This window comes from Pleurodeles waltl, chromosome 4_1 (assembly GCF_031143425.1).
Source record: "Pleurodeles waltl isolate 20211129_DDA chromosome 4_1, aPleWal1.hap1.20221129, whole genome shotgun sequence".
In the NCBI taxonomy this organism is placed as follows: Eukaryota; Metazoa; Chordata; class Amphibia; order Caudata; family Salamandridae; genus Pleurodeles; species Pleurodeles waltl.
The window spans coordinates 234,238,416-234,255,243 of NC_090442.1; the positions used below are offsets into that span (position 1 = coordinate 234,238,416).

At 41.3% G+C, this 16,828-nt stretch overlaps 1 protein-coding gene across 4 annotated transcripts in view; it reads right to left on the bottom strand.

The window, feature by feature from the left end:
• DENND5B (DENN domain containing 5B) overlaps positions 1-16,828 on the bottom strand; it is a 517,562-nt gene that overhangs the window by 411,181 nt on the left and 89,553 nt on the right. For all 4 annotated transcript variants that reach the window (XM_069228198.1, XM_069228199.1, XM_069228197.1 and 1 more), the window contains one exon: positions 6,383-6,492. In XM_069228198.1, coding sequence (XP_069084299.1) covers positions 6,383-6,492 — 110 coding nt within the window. The remainder of the gene's footprint in view (positions 1-6,382; positions 6,493-16,828) is intronic.

Below are 16,828 nucleotides of genomic sequence, written 5' to 3' on the forward strand. Positions count from 1 at the left end.
ATTTCTCCAAATTGTTTTTCGCATGAAGACCCACATGCTGATGCTAATCTTGGTTAGGTAGGCTGTGTGACGTTGATAGTTACAATGATTGACTAACTTAATAGCTGAACTTAACTATTAATGCTGGCATTTTTTACTTAGAAAAATTGCATTGTCACATATGTTTTATCCAAGAGATGAGGGTTTCAATTTATAAATTAATAAATTAAGTTGATTGAATAAAGGTTGAACTAACAGATGACTTAGAGTTCTGTTTATGAGAAAGTCGCACAGAAAGAAAATCTTGACGCCTTAACCATTTGAGCGAAGCATATCTATCTGCCCTACTAAACGATTGTTAGAGGTCGTAAAAGCCACATCTAATCCTTGCTATAAAGATACACTCTAGGTTTATCTGGTTTTCAGCCTTCCCTTTGCAATGTGTGGCCTCACTTCCATCTAGAGTCCACAAGTCGGGAGAAAAGGAATGCCGCTCAGGAAAGAAAATAAGGAAGCATTTTTTTTTTTATTAAGATTAAAGTCAGGATGAAAGAAGGGAGGGTATGGCATACAATCTCATCCTTGAGGGTTTCTCTTGAATTATGAAGCTGATGAGTTGTTAAGTTCACTCATATAATCAGAACGTGCGATGGCTATTATACAAAATGCAGCCTGTAGATGATTACAGTCAAAGACTGCAAATGTGCCAGGTTTTCAAGCTAAACAAATGTTTACATTAATGGCTCCCACATAATAATCTGTGCATCTAAGCTTCGTTATTGGATAGCCTGACAATCTGGCATGGTTTTAGTCTCAAGAGGACCAGAGCTGAATATACATCATCTACTCCCTAAAAAGCTTTACTTCACAACTGGTAATAGTATTAAAAAAAAAAAAAAAAAAAAAAAAAAGTATTTTACTGTTTTTAACTGTAGACTTCTATCCTTTTTGGTCACTTGGGCTCACAGGTACTATTGCAGAACATTGGTTTCTAACATGTGGTGGAGGCTTTAGTCTCTTTCACGAATCCTGAGCTGCCCTTACTAAACCTAAGGCTCTTCTACATCCCTTTAGCTTTCTATGATTGCTTATTTTGTTACTACTTTTTCCTAATCAAAGTGAACAACTTTGATTAGGTAAAAAAGTAACAAAATAAGCTGGTCATTTGTATTATTACACTAAAACGATGTTTCAATATGTTATCTAAATCTGTTGACAATTCTTTACCCAATACCATTGGTGAGGTAAGGGTACATCATTTGAAAAAATAGGAAATAGCTTGTTTAATAATTAATAAGTGATGGAAAGTTTCATTCGCATTTCCCAGCTCTCGTCAGTGGTCCACTATCTACATGGAGCAATTTTGAGAAGCATCAGCAATTGGACTCAGGTGCTTATAGCTACTCAAATACATTTTTTTGTGTGATGTTCAGAGTACGACAAATTCAAAAAGATAAAATGCTTTGTTGCTGCCAGTAAAACAAAGATAATTTGACTAAGGGTACTGCTACTGTATTCAAATAATGCTTATATCGTTTAACTTAAAAAAATGTATACTTCTGGGCAAACTGATAGACAGAAGACCAAAACACAGTGAGTGCAATTATCATCAAACTGTGACTATATTAAAATGTCATGTATTCTTAAAACTAAGCATTCAAAGTGAGTGGGGGTGGATATGTTCAGCAGTAAAGAGGTTCAAGGACATTACCACTCATTTTTTGGTCACATTTAGCCCTGCGATTTAGATACAAAACATGTAAAATTACATCCGGTCATTTCCAATGCAATCTACAAGTGTGTACCCATGTATGTAAAGGTTTGACTGGCAGGGAATAGTGTTACTGATTGATTTGATACTGGAAGGTATTGATCTTATTACAATGTGGCATGTTAAGTAAAATCTTTTACTTTTTTATTTGTGCAACCACTAAAAATAGGACGTATTTAAAAACGTGCATTTAATTATATTATATGCTGGACGAAGGGGAAAGCGCAGACTCTGATTTATTTACAATTTGGTAGATATTCTACGTGCTGTAAATAAGGTGGACCAGACACCTGTCGAATCCTACCCCTAAATACAAAACAAGAAGTTGAATGCATGTTTAAAACATGCCCAGCTCAAATTTAATGAGGACATACAAAGCAAACTCCTGATACATGCCTAACAGATTATAAACAATCACCTGTATATAGAGAACTTTAATTATCTCAGTGCCACAGCTGGTGCATGCATTGGTAACTTTCAGTTGAAAGTGTCCTAGTAAATTTATTTTACTTATTTTAAATGTGATTGGGTACAGGATTACCTGAGTAATACAATTATCTTTACCCCCCACATGACATGTATGCATGTCATATGGGGGTGGAATGGGGGGGAAAGGGGGAGTCAATAATATTCAGTCCTTAGAGCCACGAGAGGAAGGATAGAAAAGTCAGAGCAATTTCATCAACCCCAAAGCTCAGAGGAAAAGTAAAGGGCTATACAAGTAACTATAGGTTGGATAACTGAGGCACTACACAGGAAATGTAAGACATGACCGAATGGGTATAATGCAGCAAATAGACGGTATGACGTTCCATCCACTAGTTCATGGAACATCAACGGAGCATTAACCAAGTCACAGAAGAAAGATTTAGCCTTGTTGCTAAACGGAAGTCAAATAATATGCCTCCAGGAAACATGGGAGATTGAAGCTTTTGATATAGTAGGGTATGCAGGACACTACAGACAGGCAGTTAAAACAAAAAATCAGGGCTGACCAAAACGAGGCTTAGCCATTTTAATCAAAATAGCACTACAAATTGAAGCCGTCCAGGTACCCATAAGAAGTAATAACATTCTGACACTAAAACTGAATAATTGGACAGAAGATACAAATATTCAATTGTATATAATGAATGTGTATATTCCCCCAAATGAAAAAATAGAGTGTTCAATAGTACTTGGGCTATGTGATGCAATAATGGGCGTGTTACAGGAACCAAATCTTCCAGCCATAATAACGGGAGACTTTAATATGGATTTGATGCACAATTGTGAGCGTGAAGAACAGGTAATCCAGCAAGATTATGTATGGTCAATTCCCCCACAAAGGAACAGGGACCCCCTGAGAAAGCATACGATAAAAGGGCAAACTCCTTAATAAAGGACTGGGAGTCACTAGGTATGAGAATCCTAAACGGGAGGTTTCGATCAGACAGCCCACCAGAGTGGACTTATTACTCGGCTACGGCATGCTCCATAATAGATCACACAATGGTAATGCTAACTATCTGGGATAGGATAAAATCCTTTAGTATAAATATAACATTAAGTAGCGATCATGGACAACAAAGAATTGCGCTTTCAGCACAAGCACAGTATCACCAACAGGTACCCTTGTCTTAACAGAAAAAGGAGCTGCAAAGAGGCCCCATAAGTGCCCTTGAGAAAGGTTAGTGGAGGGAAACAGGGGTAGAACAAAACTATCCATTTCTATTCAAAAGCTACGAAACAAATGGAACAAACTGCAAAGGAAAATTAGGAAAGATCTACAAAATAGAGATCTACGTCATACCTTCCTTAAAGTACATAAGAGATTGCAAAGATTGATCTGGGAAGAAAAAAGGGAAGTAAATGATGATTTCTGGGCCAAGATGCTATATTTAGCTAAATAAAAAAACGCAAGGCAGCTTTGGAAAGTTGTAACTGGAATAAATCGCCCACAAGGACCAGTAGTTAATCCAAAATAGCAGAACAGACATGGCTAAAGTTTTTCAATGAAATATTTAAATCAACATCAATCGGGCCTCGAGAAGAAAAACCTATAAGGGCGAATATCAGGAAAGGAGGCTTGGAAACCAAAGACCGCAATATAGATAGCTTCCCGGAGAATCAAATAAGGAAAATAGTAATAAATTCCAGGAAGGATGGTGCCAAATGGACTTCCTGAAGCCTTGCAAAAATAGACTTATGGATACCAGTACTAGCTGCAGTTTATAACTGTGTGCTACAACAGCAGATGGTGCCAGATTCATGGCAGGGCTCTATAATAAACTCCATATATAAAAAAGGTAATAGGGATGCACCTGAAAACTACCAGTTTATAGCACTCTAACATATAGAAACTCAGTATTTTGAAAGCCTATTACTGAGTGAACTGGGAGAATGGGCAATAGATAGAAAGATTGTCCCACTAAAGCACAGAGTAGGAAGAGAAACTAATATATTAGCAGTATCATTATTATTGGACAAACAAACCCTCAAGAAGTTACCAACGTACCTTTGCTTTGTCGATTTTAAATCAGCTTTCGAATCAGTGAATCATAATTCACTGTGGAGGAAACTTACAGCATTGGGTATTCCATCCAGTCTTCTCAAGGCTATCCAGCACCTGTACACAGACACTTGGGTGATTATACGGATAGGGGATGAGTCTGTCTTGTCAAGAAAAATAGATACCTTACAAGGACTAAAACAAGGCTGTGTCCTGGCACCGTATCTTTGTAACTTGTTCCTAACAAACCTTTCACATGAACTAAAAGTAGAAAACTCACACGCACCCAAGACTAGGCCCGATGTCGGTTTCTAATCTGCTTTATGCAGACAATGTTGTTCTTATAAACCAAACCCAGATCGGACTACATAGATTAGTGGGAAGGTTATCAAAATAATCGAAGGAAAATGGTCTTACAGTAAATTTAGAAAAGACCAAGGAAATGGAATGTAGCCGGAGGATAAATAATAAGTATAGATGTTTAATGAATGGAGAACAGGTGGAGTTATTGAAATCCTATTGATATCTGGGAGAACGGTTTAATGAACGGGAAGGCTTTTCCCAACATAGGGAGGACTTAAAAAGGAAAGGTTTAGCACTGCGCGTAGCCCTTTCAACTCTAAAAAGAACCTTGAATGATCCTATAATTTTACCATTATTAAGGGTGATATCAGCCAAATTAGCTTAACGTATCGTAGTGTTGCACTGTGCTGGTGCGATGCAGTATGTCTAAACACAAGTATATTAAGAACATATAGACAGATATTTGGCTTACCACCATACGCATTGCCAGCACAAATATGCTTGGAGTTTGGGATAATACACCACACAATAGCTAGAAAAGGGGCCTACATGAAAACCTGGTACTGAATAAAAACAAACAAGATGAATGACCTGTGCCAGGTTTTGTGGCAAGAACTTCAAAGAAATAGTGAGCATCCCGCTACGTTCTACTTGGATGTAGCAATAAAGGACTTAGGGTTGCATTAAAGTTGGGAAAGTAACCTATCTGTACCATGTTTTAAGAGAGTAGTAAGTAGCAAAATGAAGAGGCTATCTTTATTGAAAGATAAATAAATATTATCGAAAAGATCACATGCATGGGGGGGGGGTTACTTACTATAAGCTACTTCAATATCAACTCTATTTTGAAGTAGGCTGGTCCTCTGTCCTAAAGAGAGAATTTTTGCATTTTCGATTAGGGAAGTTGCCAGGTGATAAAGATTACAGAAGGGGAGCTCAAACGAGAGTTGTAGGTTATGCAATAATGGGAAGAGGAATTTGATACACCTCTTATGTCTGTGCCCAGCCTTAGTGCAAGAAAGAAAATACTTGCTAAAATCGCTTTTTAATCATCGTGGTATAAGGACATGCAGACAAGCAGTAAGAGCATGCCTAAAACCAGGCGACCAAATCTTCAACTCCTGTATGGTGAAATTTTTAAAGAGGGCCGAGAAGAAAGTTCTAGAAAAGAACAGAATTATGCAATCAGGAAGGGGACAATACCACACAGTGAAATATGAATTAATCGCTGCACGGGTACTAAAAAAGACTGAGGTCAAATGTAAAATCTGTTCTTTAAACTGTATTTTCTGTTAAGAGTTTGTAATATTTATGCTTTTATATGGTAAGACTGATTTATATTGGTAACATATGGCACATTTTTATAATGGTTTTTATTAACTGTACAATAAAGATTTATTCATTCATATTTGTATTGTTAAAGTAAAATTAAATCACAAAGAACGTCAAAATAAAATAACCAAGAGAAAGTTTCAAATTCAAATGAGGAATGACATCATACAAAGTGAAAACTACCACTTGGAATGTCTCAACAAAACACATGCGAAAATGAGTGAATACGCATTAAACACATCAATAATATTTCACTTCTACGTAAGTATCATTACAAGAAAAACAATGTTACTAGTAAACAACACAGCAACCAAATTGTATTTGTTAAAAACAATTGCTAAGAAAGTGGGTTTCACAACAGTTCAGAATATTTGAAAATAAGACTTCAATTTTATAAACATAATGCATATAACATATGCTGAAAGGTCACCAGAAGAAACCATTCCTTACTTAATTGTACTAACACCTAAAGAAATGTTTAGATTTTATTTTTTTCGCTAACATACCATATTGACTGCATCTTGGTCAAACGGGTTCCAGTCGATATTCTGAGGGTAGTGGGCTAGAACTCGGGACTTAAATGTTCTTCTCAACGGACTCTGGTCAAAGTTGTCTCCTGTGGTAAATTAAAATGTATTAATTACTACTGGTATACATGAAATAAGCTTTCCGTTGTATAAGGCAGTGAGGAGTTTGCTGCCAATAATCTACCTTGAAATAATTGAACGCACTGAATACCTTATTGAACTATGTGCTCTTGATCGTGATAATGTCTTCCTATACTCGCTGCTCTCCATCTTGAGATTAGTAATTACACCTATGAATGGACATGGTACAATTGGGACCATGCAATATGTTTTTGAGTCTTTTACTCAAATTTCCCAGTTTGGAAGTTTTAACAGGAAGCATACATTATTGATGAATTCATAAAGATAAGCCTGAGACATTTTCAACACTGCATAAATGTACTCTAAGGTACTATTATCAAAACTGATTTTTCCCTTCAACAATTATAACCAATTGTACCACTGCAATGAACCTTCGTGCAGCACGTTAGCAATCAACAAGACAGTTCTTACCACAGTTCTGGAATGCTTTAAGTAACTGTCAGTATTATTGCACAAATAATTGGTTGCTTGGGCATCTAACCTGCAGGCCTGACACAGGTCTTAATCTCATAGGACTTTACTTGTTAACTATTTGAAAAATACAAAGATCCTGACAATTGTTAAAAGAACGGAAAACAAACTATTAGGGAACTAATTTTGAGTCAAGAAGGTACTGTAATCTAAATTGGCCCTATCTTCGAACAAGCATTTGCAATGCAATGGGTCTCGCGTTTGCTCGAATTAGAGCTATTAGAGTTGTAAATTCCTAACTGGACTTTTCTTGCCACATAAATTGAAAATGAAAAGTAAAACAGTTGACATAAGCAGATTCAAAGCGCCATGACTCCCATGAGTGCAAAGCAGAGACACAAAAGGAAAACAAAGTTTGCTGGCAGTCAAACGTATCGGCAAACATGCAATTAACCATCTAAGATCGATGGCCAAGGCAGTAACAAAACTGCCCCAAGGAGAGACAAACGTAAAGCATTTAGCAATGATAACAAAGGATTTTTGAAAGGCAAGCCCATGAACGAGGGATAGTGATGGGTGTGCTGCGGCCATGGTTAAAACCCCACAGACAGATTAAAACATGTCAGAATGCTTGCGCACTTGACCTAAAAAGGTAAATAACTATGAACTTTGGACCTTAGAATCTGGCAGGTCAGATATCAAATCACCCATCTACTCTCTGTGCAGTGCAAAGGGGCACCATATACTCTAAACAAGGCAGACATAATATTTGCTACTTTAGGCAGATCTTCCACTTTGCCAACCTCTAAATATGGCCACAGGTCTCAAAAGTTCAGATAAAGATACAATGGCAGTGCTTTTCTTACAGCTATATTGTTAGTTCTCCTTCAAAAGGAACAGTGTGTACACTATGGAGAAACAGAGCCAATAAAAAAAAATAAAAAAAAACGAATTCCACGTATTACCATTTCTTGTGTGGGAACTAATCTTGGGTTCATTAGCACATCATACATGGAGCTTTGATAATTCTTGCAGCAGACGCTAGACAGAAAGGTAAACTTACCCGTAGGTGAACATTTCAGACCTACCAGACTTTTCAAGTAAGCTGAATTTGTATGGTGGGTTCCTACAGACTGCTAGAGCCTTCCACCACCTTTGATACAGTGGATCATTCCATCTTAATCCAGAGATCTGGCATTGATTGGGCTGCAGCAAGTTGCCCTGTCCTGGTTTCCTGCATTAATGTCCAGACAGCGTCAGTGTTTGGTGCTTCCCCTCATGCCACTCTAAGAAACTGCTTAGAACACGTAAAGTCAGACAGACTTTACCTTTCAATTATCATTCTCAAAATTATTTGCAGCCGTTGCTAGGTATTTTAAGATTCTTCAGCATCGAGGTAGTTCCCTATGCCAATAATACCCAGCTCATTCTGTAAGAGCTTCATGAAACGCTCAAGCTTTGCAGAGTCACTCTTCAGATTTAGATGAAATAGAATTTGTAAAGATCAGTGCCAGCAAAATGGAGGTACTTATTCCTGGTCATGAGAGTCTGTGGAATTCTGCCTTCTGAGAAGGGACAACCACCATGGATTCTCTATCCATGGGATTAGTTGGAAATTGATTAGGATTCAATTTACTGGTTGAGGCCTGCAGAAGGAGACTTTCCGGAGTAGGGGGCTTGGTAATAAAGTCTGGATCACCAGGCACACGCTTGTGTCACTTGGCCAGCTGCAGACTAATGTGTGGACAAAAATGTGATTTAAACAGGTAGTCTTTGATATATCCGTGAGGGCACCATTGAATATCAACAAGAGGACTTCAATACTGCTGGCCCGCCCAGGCTGTAGAATCTCTTTCAAAACATTTGGTTTAGTCTCAATGGAAGGCAGCTGTAATTCTAGTATCTCAGCTGTCTTCTGAACCACCATATAAGACACTTTCTTCCATTACTGGCTCATGTGATGTGAAGAGTCACAGTATGTTTCAGGGGAGATGCTAAGTGCCACTGGAATTTTGTAAATCAAGGTATACAGTATCATCAATCATTATAATGAGAGGGAAGCAAGCATCTCCTTCACCATTTTTTTTCAGTATTCCGAGGTACACCCTGTTCTGGCATAGTATGAGTGTCAGTACTAAAAAGAAAAGGTGCCCTCTGCTGACAGCTGCACCATGATAGAGGTACTAGATTAGTCAGGCTGGATGGCAACTGGTTGTGCTTCTGTGTTTTAGTAGCAAGACATTGGTCTAACTCAGGCCAATGTGAGTTCATGGACATGGGTGTTGGCACAAGATCAACAATCAGCACTGGTGCACTTGTTATCGTCAGGCTCAGCATGAATCTCTCAGTTGGATTACATGTTTACAGCAGAGTAGGTATGCGACCAGTAATGGGCCCCACAGGGACAGACCCAGCCAGAAAGGGACCTGCCGGCGAGGACTCCTTGAAGGCTTCGTTTTGCTACTGGCTTGACAATGGCCCAGGGAACTGTGGATGTGTCAAGAATAGTAGACGTTTCTATTCTTTGGCCAGTGACCCCAAGGGTGTGACACTCAAATATTGTCACGGTTGTACTTTCTCTTTGGAACCAAAATGGCAATATAGGGTTGGGATTGAACTTCAACTTCAATGTACCTGAAAAATGAGGAGGAAGTGGAGCTGTCGCAGGAACAGACCTGCTACTGGGCCAATGATTTGGAGTGAAAAAGTGGGACCTGTGGGAGGACCATAACTGCTTCTTATGTTCGGCAATGTACAACTTCGCCTTGTACTCCTGAATCGGCTTCAGGAGCGTTAAGGCGCACTACTCACGTGTTGGTACCCAGACAACAAAGGCACACCTTGTGAGTCATGGAGGCACACATCTGCTTGCTGCATTAATGTAATTGTTTAAATCATGTTTTCTGTGAAGGCCATCGTTCCCTAGCACACTGTCAAAGAGTTGCTTGGAACTGTCCGACAAAGGTGGGAGTAAAGCTCTGGATCAATGTCAGAAGGCACAGAAAGAATTCAACTGAAGTAAGAGTGCATTGGTCGCGCTTAAATGAAGCTCTGGCTGGAGCCTGAAGGATAGTCTAAGGTGAGAAATCTGCAGTGAGAAGTATCCATCAGAAGAACCAAAGGCCGTAAACCACATTGTTCCCCTATATCAATTGTTCCAATATGATCAGTTTCAAGACAGTAATTTCAACGCATGGTCAATTTTGGTTTGCAGGCTTGATAATAAGGACGTAATGAGTAACATTTCACATAAAGAGTTTTCAAATACTGGTTTCTTCTCTTGCTTTCAGTCCTCGAGAAAAAGGACTCTAAAAACTGCACACAGACTCAGCCATTGCTTATGATGAATAACAAAAAGATCACAGAATGGAGGCACGAACAGTTGCACTGATAATCACCAAGTCCTGATGTGGCACCAGCAGCTGAGTTTGTTCTAAGTAGACTTACGGAAGCTTATATGTGAGAAATCTGGGACATTACAACGCTACGCAGCAAGCCTGCGTCATGGTTCATTTCTAGTGGGGAGTAAACAAATTTCAATCCATTCAGCCACTTGAAGAACTGAAGTGTTAAGCCTTACCCTTTGTATAGCATAACCCAATTTAAGCGGAATCTTAGATGACATTTCTGGGCAATCTTTAATCAGATTTGGTGGAACAACTTAATACTTAAATGATCTCTTAATAATGAAATGTAGAGTAAGGCTGAAACTTGTAATACCTTTCATGTTCATAGTTCTATGGCTGATCCGTACGAAATGTGTGGCAACAACATCTTTTGGTCAGTACATTAGCGACAGCAAAACAGAGATGTGGCTGTCCAGCACACACCAAAAACAGTATGCTGAGCAAGCAAGATCTAGATGCCAGGTTCAGGCCTAAAAAGAGGACACTGTTCTCATATTACTAGCCACTAACAAATCACAAGACATTATTCCTGTGGCTTAATTATAATAAAACACAAAATTGAGTTTCTTGCAGATCCACTACAAGCCCAACCAGTCTTACAAGCCCAAGCAATCAGCAAAATTAACTTAATGTCAGAGTTGCTTTCAGGCTCAGGCACACTGAACAATAACTTTCCAAGGGAACACTCCTAAATTTCCAACTTTGTCAGCATGAATGACAAAAATCATCTGTTCGGCACCGCCATCAGTTTGAATGAATGAGTCAGAATGAACTCATCTATTCCCCTCTATACCACTGAAACCTTTTACAACCGTGTTTAAATGCAAATCTATTTTCAGCCTGTGGCTTAACAGACTAAAACCCAGAAAATCACAAGGTTCACCCACTCTCCAATGCTGGCAGCAGGATCTGCAGAGGGCAGTGGGGAATGGACCTGTGTCTGACCCTCCTAGTGCCACACCTGCCTTGAAAGGAGACATTTGTTGAGCCATCTGAGCCAGCATTGATGGTGGCCACTGCTGGGTCATCACAACCCTACAGTAATCACATAACTGCCACACCCAGGGCTTGAGATTTTGCGTTTCTAGTCTTGAAGTGTTCCAAGGGGGCAACTGGCTTTCTCTCCAAATAGGTATTCTCTGTCAAAGAGCATGTCCATAAGCGTAGGGTCAACAATCTCAGTGGAAGGCGTCCAAGAATGTCGCCATACAATGACAGCTGCAACCGGATCATGATGTCTGAAGAGTTAAAGCCACATTTCAGTATCCCCTTAGAGGCATGCAGACCATCTCTCACCCACCAGGTCTGAGAACAGCTTCTTCAAGTGCTTTGGCAGGCTGATGACTAGGGTTAGCCATTTCCCATAATGCCTGGACACACCTGCTCAAGTCAGGTGGCATTAGCTGTGTGCAAAGCCAAGCAGTAGGTCACCAACACTTAAGGACCCAAAATGTCAAGTTTCTTCCACTCTGTCCAGAGAGTAGGTATCTAGGCTCAGTTTCGAGGAAGATGTCTCAATCACGTCTCTGCAGTGACAGGAAAAGCATGGCTCACCAGACCCTTTGAGATCTGTCTACTGACTGATAGGGAAAAGGGTTTCTTCCAGGCAGCAGTTGTAGGGTCTAGGGCAGGTGGGCATTGTGAGAGGAGGTGGGAAGGAGGAAGGTTGCAAACTTTCTGTAAGAATGTTTGACTTCACTATTAAATAAGTTAAATCCAGTTTCAAGGACTCTGCTAACATACAAATAATTGTTGCACAAGACACAACCTCCTCCAAGGCAGTGAAAAGGGTTAGGAAATGTATGCCTGCATATAAGGAGGCAGCAGATGACCAGCTGCTGAGTTTCCATCCTCTGTGCATACATAGTCCTTATCCTCCATAGGTAAGGCATGTGAATCCAAAATCTCCTCAAAACGGGGAGAATCCTTGGGCCCTGGGAAATTGTTCACCATTCAAGGTAGCACCAACATTTTCACTAGCTACACTGTTATTTCCAAATATTGGCTCAGTGACCAGTGCCAAATCTGGTTTAATGGGTAACTTCACCAGAAACTTTGAGGTCAGTGCTGAAAGTGGCCCTGAACTGACATAGGACAGTGCTTTGATTGATTCCGGCTTCCTCTTAGGCACCTCGGTCAAACCCCATGCAAACGAAGCATCAGGGTCAAAGCTGCTGGTGTAGCAAAGCCCGTGGGAACTGACCTACCCCAGTGTGAGGCGCAGCAGATTGTGGGGCAGTTCCAAAGAAAGATCTAGCAAAGCTAGCTGGATTGCCTTGACTTGTGCAGGGTTGGTCAAAGGATCAAGAATCTCTGGTACCAGCTTTTTAGGTGGTACAGGTTTCTCTGGAAGTCAAGGAACAGCCTGCATCAGTGAGACATCGTGCATCCCAACGGTAGGTGGAGAAGAACTTCTTTCTCAAGGAAAAGGAGGGGTTCTGCTTTCTATGGCACTCTGTGTTCTTTTGTGGAAAGATATTTTAAATGAGCATTCCCTAGAATAAAATTCACCTTTGGAGAGGAAGCCAGTTTGGGCTCTCCTTAGTCAAAAACAACTTTGACTCTCACTCTCTGATGGCCTTCAGTTGCAAGATGCAGAGTCACAACATACACCCATCACGGGAAACTTAAAGGGACATCTTCTAGGTCTCTTCTCATCTCATCTGCAAGGCTTGAAGCCTGAGGTTCTTTGGTGAACCATTTAACTTAGTCAAATGAAAGATGAGATATGTGGTCCAGAACCTGCCATTCGCGATCCCCCGATCATGGTTTAGAAAGCTGGATGGAATTACCATTTCCTTTATATGGTGAGGGGCAAGGCACCGAGTAGCGTCCCGGAACTGCCGACGAGGGGTATACGATGGGGGACTGGGCATGGCTGACCCTTACCTGTACTACTTGGCGACAACTCCTGGTGGCTCACGATTGGTTCGATGGGGGGTGGTCGGACCTGGCTTATCAGGTAGAATAAGACGCTTTGGGGTATTCCCGTATCCAGAATGTGCTATACGGTGCACCGATCCCTAGGGAACTGGAGCCTATCACCAAAGCGGTCTTTCTAGCATGGAGAGCGGCCCTAAGACACACTGGTTGGAACAAGGTGGTTACTCAGCAAACCCCATTGTGGCATGGTAGCTGACTGAAAGAGACCTGCCAAACTGAAGGGATTCAGGAATTGGGACACATTGGGCATATCCTTGGTGGAAGATGTGTAGAAGGGAGGTATGATGAAGTTCTTTCAGGGAGTTCAACAAGAGTTTCCATTGTCCCCAAATCAATTTTTTAGATATCTCCAACTCCGGCATGCCCTGGCTATGCACCTAAAAGAGTCGACTCCCGTACCGGAATTCAACCCAGTGGAAGCTAAAATACTCATGGGAAGTCTGGGGAAGAAAGGCGTCTCTCAGATCTACAAAATGTTAGTTACCAACGCACCTGCGGACTGCACGGAAGCATTGATGGCTCCCCGTACGCTGGCAGTGTTGGCAAGGCTGAGGGCGACAATTTTATTTTCTACATAAAGCATATCTGTCTCCAGAAAAACTGCACAAGATGGGTTTCCACAACTCTGCCCAATGCCCACGATGCGGTGGAAACCAAGCCGACTTCTTTCATAGGAAAGGGTACTGCCCCGTGGTTTGGGTGTACTGGGAGGGAGTAAACCATGGGATGAACAGTGTCTTGGGAGTAACGCAGGTATTGACCCCAAAACAGGTACTATTGGGGGTGATGGATGACATGGAGGGATCTAGAGCAGACAAGACCTTAGTCGGAGCAGCGACGATGGTGGCCAAGAGAGACATTGCAGCCGCTTGGAAGACCACCAGGGGCCCCTCCCTTCAGAAATGGAGGCGGGGTGGACTGGTGTGCAGCCCAAGAAAAAGTGATGTATGAATCAAGGGGACGTCCCTATAAGTATGAGAAGATTTGGGGGAAATGGACAGGATTACTAGACTAAAGGCGCTTAGTAGACTGTGTGCATATGCTGTAATTTCAAGCTATGAAATCTTGGAGAATCCTGTGTATCCAGAGTACAGACATGTCAGATTAGAATTGACTGTTCAGCCGGCGACCAATGGACCAGGGCTTGTATGTTACCTATATACTTTGTCTGTTCCTTTTAAAAGCAATAAAAATGTGTTTATTAAAAAAAAAAAAAAAACGGACTGCACAAATACAGCAACTGATTCAGCATGCCGGTGATGTCACGAAATGGAGTTGCGGCTGGAGCTCCACTGTGTCACATTTCATCCTGGCAAGTCATTGCAAGGAAAACTGTTGTGCAGACCAGTCTGAATTCCAGAGGTAGTATCAATCAGGTTAAAAGTCTGTGGGAAGATGTATCCTTCAGACAACACATCACTGAAAGTCTAAGGCATGTTTCGCCTGCCTGAACGTCAATGAAATGTGTTATTTTTTATTTACTGGATAAGGAATTATCAGACCACTAAATTATTAGGTCTAGAGTGCTATCCATTATAAAAAAAAAAAAAAAAAGTTAAGATGCAAAGGATAGGTCTGGCATTGGCAAGCTGGAACAATGGTTTAATTTATTTTTCTGGTTTATGTTTAGCAAGCACATGGCACATAAAAAAACACTGCCACAAACATTAAGGAACACAAAAAAGTGATGGGTGGAATGACAATCTATTTTAGCCACAGGAAGTTACTCAGGCCCCATTCCAGTCCCTTGTATTTTATCCACTATCCCACCTCAGACAGAGCCCAGCAATACACATATAAACATATATAAACATGGTTGCCACATGCCTGCAGTAACAATTTTAAATTTTAAAATAAATTCACCATCACATATAATTTTAACACAACAGTATGTGTGCTTAACAGAACACATTTCTTTACAACAGGTAAAGATGAACAAGTTACTTATCTTTGGTAGCACCTTCTCTGGCAGAGACTATCTAGCCACAGATTCCTTACATTAGAATATTCCCCAGGCGTCAGACTGGATCCGTCTGAATCTTGAGCAGCACCTCTGCATGCCAACAGGTGGTGCCGATCAGCTCAGTGTTGTCTGCACTGGACAGGCACAGTGTCCATCATGACCTACCTGAATGTCAAGACAGTGTTTTGTGAACGTGTGCAAGGATGCCCATGCAGCAGACTGACAGATGACCAGGATGGGGAACCCACAAGCTAACAAAGGTTGCAGCTTCGGATCTAGCGGAGTGAGCCTGCAAGCCATCGGGTAGTTGCTTCTTGGCCAACCCATAGCAGATCTTATTGCAGAGTACAATCCATCTGGATGCTTAGTTTCTGCACTGCTTTCCTATTCTTTGCTCCGCTGAACCCTGCAAAGAGCTGATTATCTCTTTTTAGGTCTGAGAGGAACAAAAGAAGGTAGGCAGCGAGATGATTTGACCAAAGTGAAAAGCTGTTATCCCCTTTCGCAAAAAGAAGGCACAGTGTGGAGGTCCCATTGGGGCATAACAAAAGGTTTGGGGAGGGGTGAACACATGTGGTTTGGGAAGGGGTGAACAGATGTTGGAAGACCTTTTAGAAACTGTGGCACAACAGTGATTTGAACAGGGAGGGTTGATCCAACAACTGCAAAAAAAGCACAGAAGGTTGAAAGATACTTCTTAACCGTGCACAGAGCAAGGCCTTGCCGAGCTAACAAAAACAAACAGCAACACTAGATACAAGGGTGCATAAAGAGTGACAACATGTTTTTCATTGGACCAAGCCACAAGCTTGTCCCAATGGCAGGATAATATAGTCTTTATTGAGGGATGCCTGGCTGCTAAGATGACCTCACAGACTTTGGAAGGGAGGTCAGGTCAAAGACTTAACTGCTGCAGCTCAATCTCCACACATGTTGAACCCTACCCTGTAGCTTCAACAAGAGGTCCTCCCCTAAGGGGCAGCCTGATCAAAAGACAGATGCTCCTGCTCAGGAGTTCGGGATACCATACTCTCCGTGCCCAATATGGAGCTACAAGTTTGACTTGGGCCTGGTCAGACCTGATCTTCTTTAGGACTCTAGGCAGGAGTGGTATCGGTGGGAAAGCGAACAGGAGCCTGGAGCCCCAATGAAGGCAAAATAAATCTCAGGGACAGAGAGCCGTCTAAGAAACTCCAACATGTGTGTTCTCGGCAGTGGTAAATAGACCTAACCAAGGTTATCCTCAGTTGTGAAAGAGACCTTGGACCACCTCTGGATGTAAACCCCATTTGTGATCCGTGAGACATCGACAGCTGAGTATGTCCACCCTGGAGTTCACAGACACCGCAATTGATGCACGACTAGGAAACGTTTCTGATGTTCCAGTCTTGTCCAGAGGCGTAGAGTCTCCTAGCACAGGACCTCAACCCCACCTCACCTTATTTGCTGCAGTACCACAGGGGGTTGGTGTTCTCCGTTGGCAGCTGAACCAGCCTTTCCTTGATGGAGGAGAGGAAGGATTTCAATAGATGGAGCAGAGACTGAGTCGAAGACCGGAGT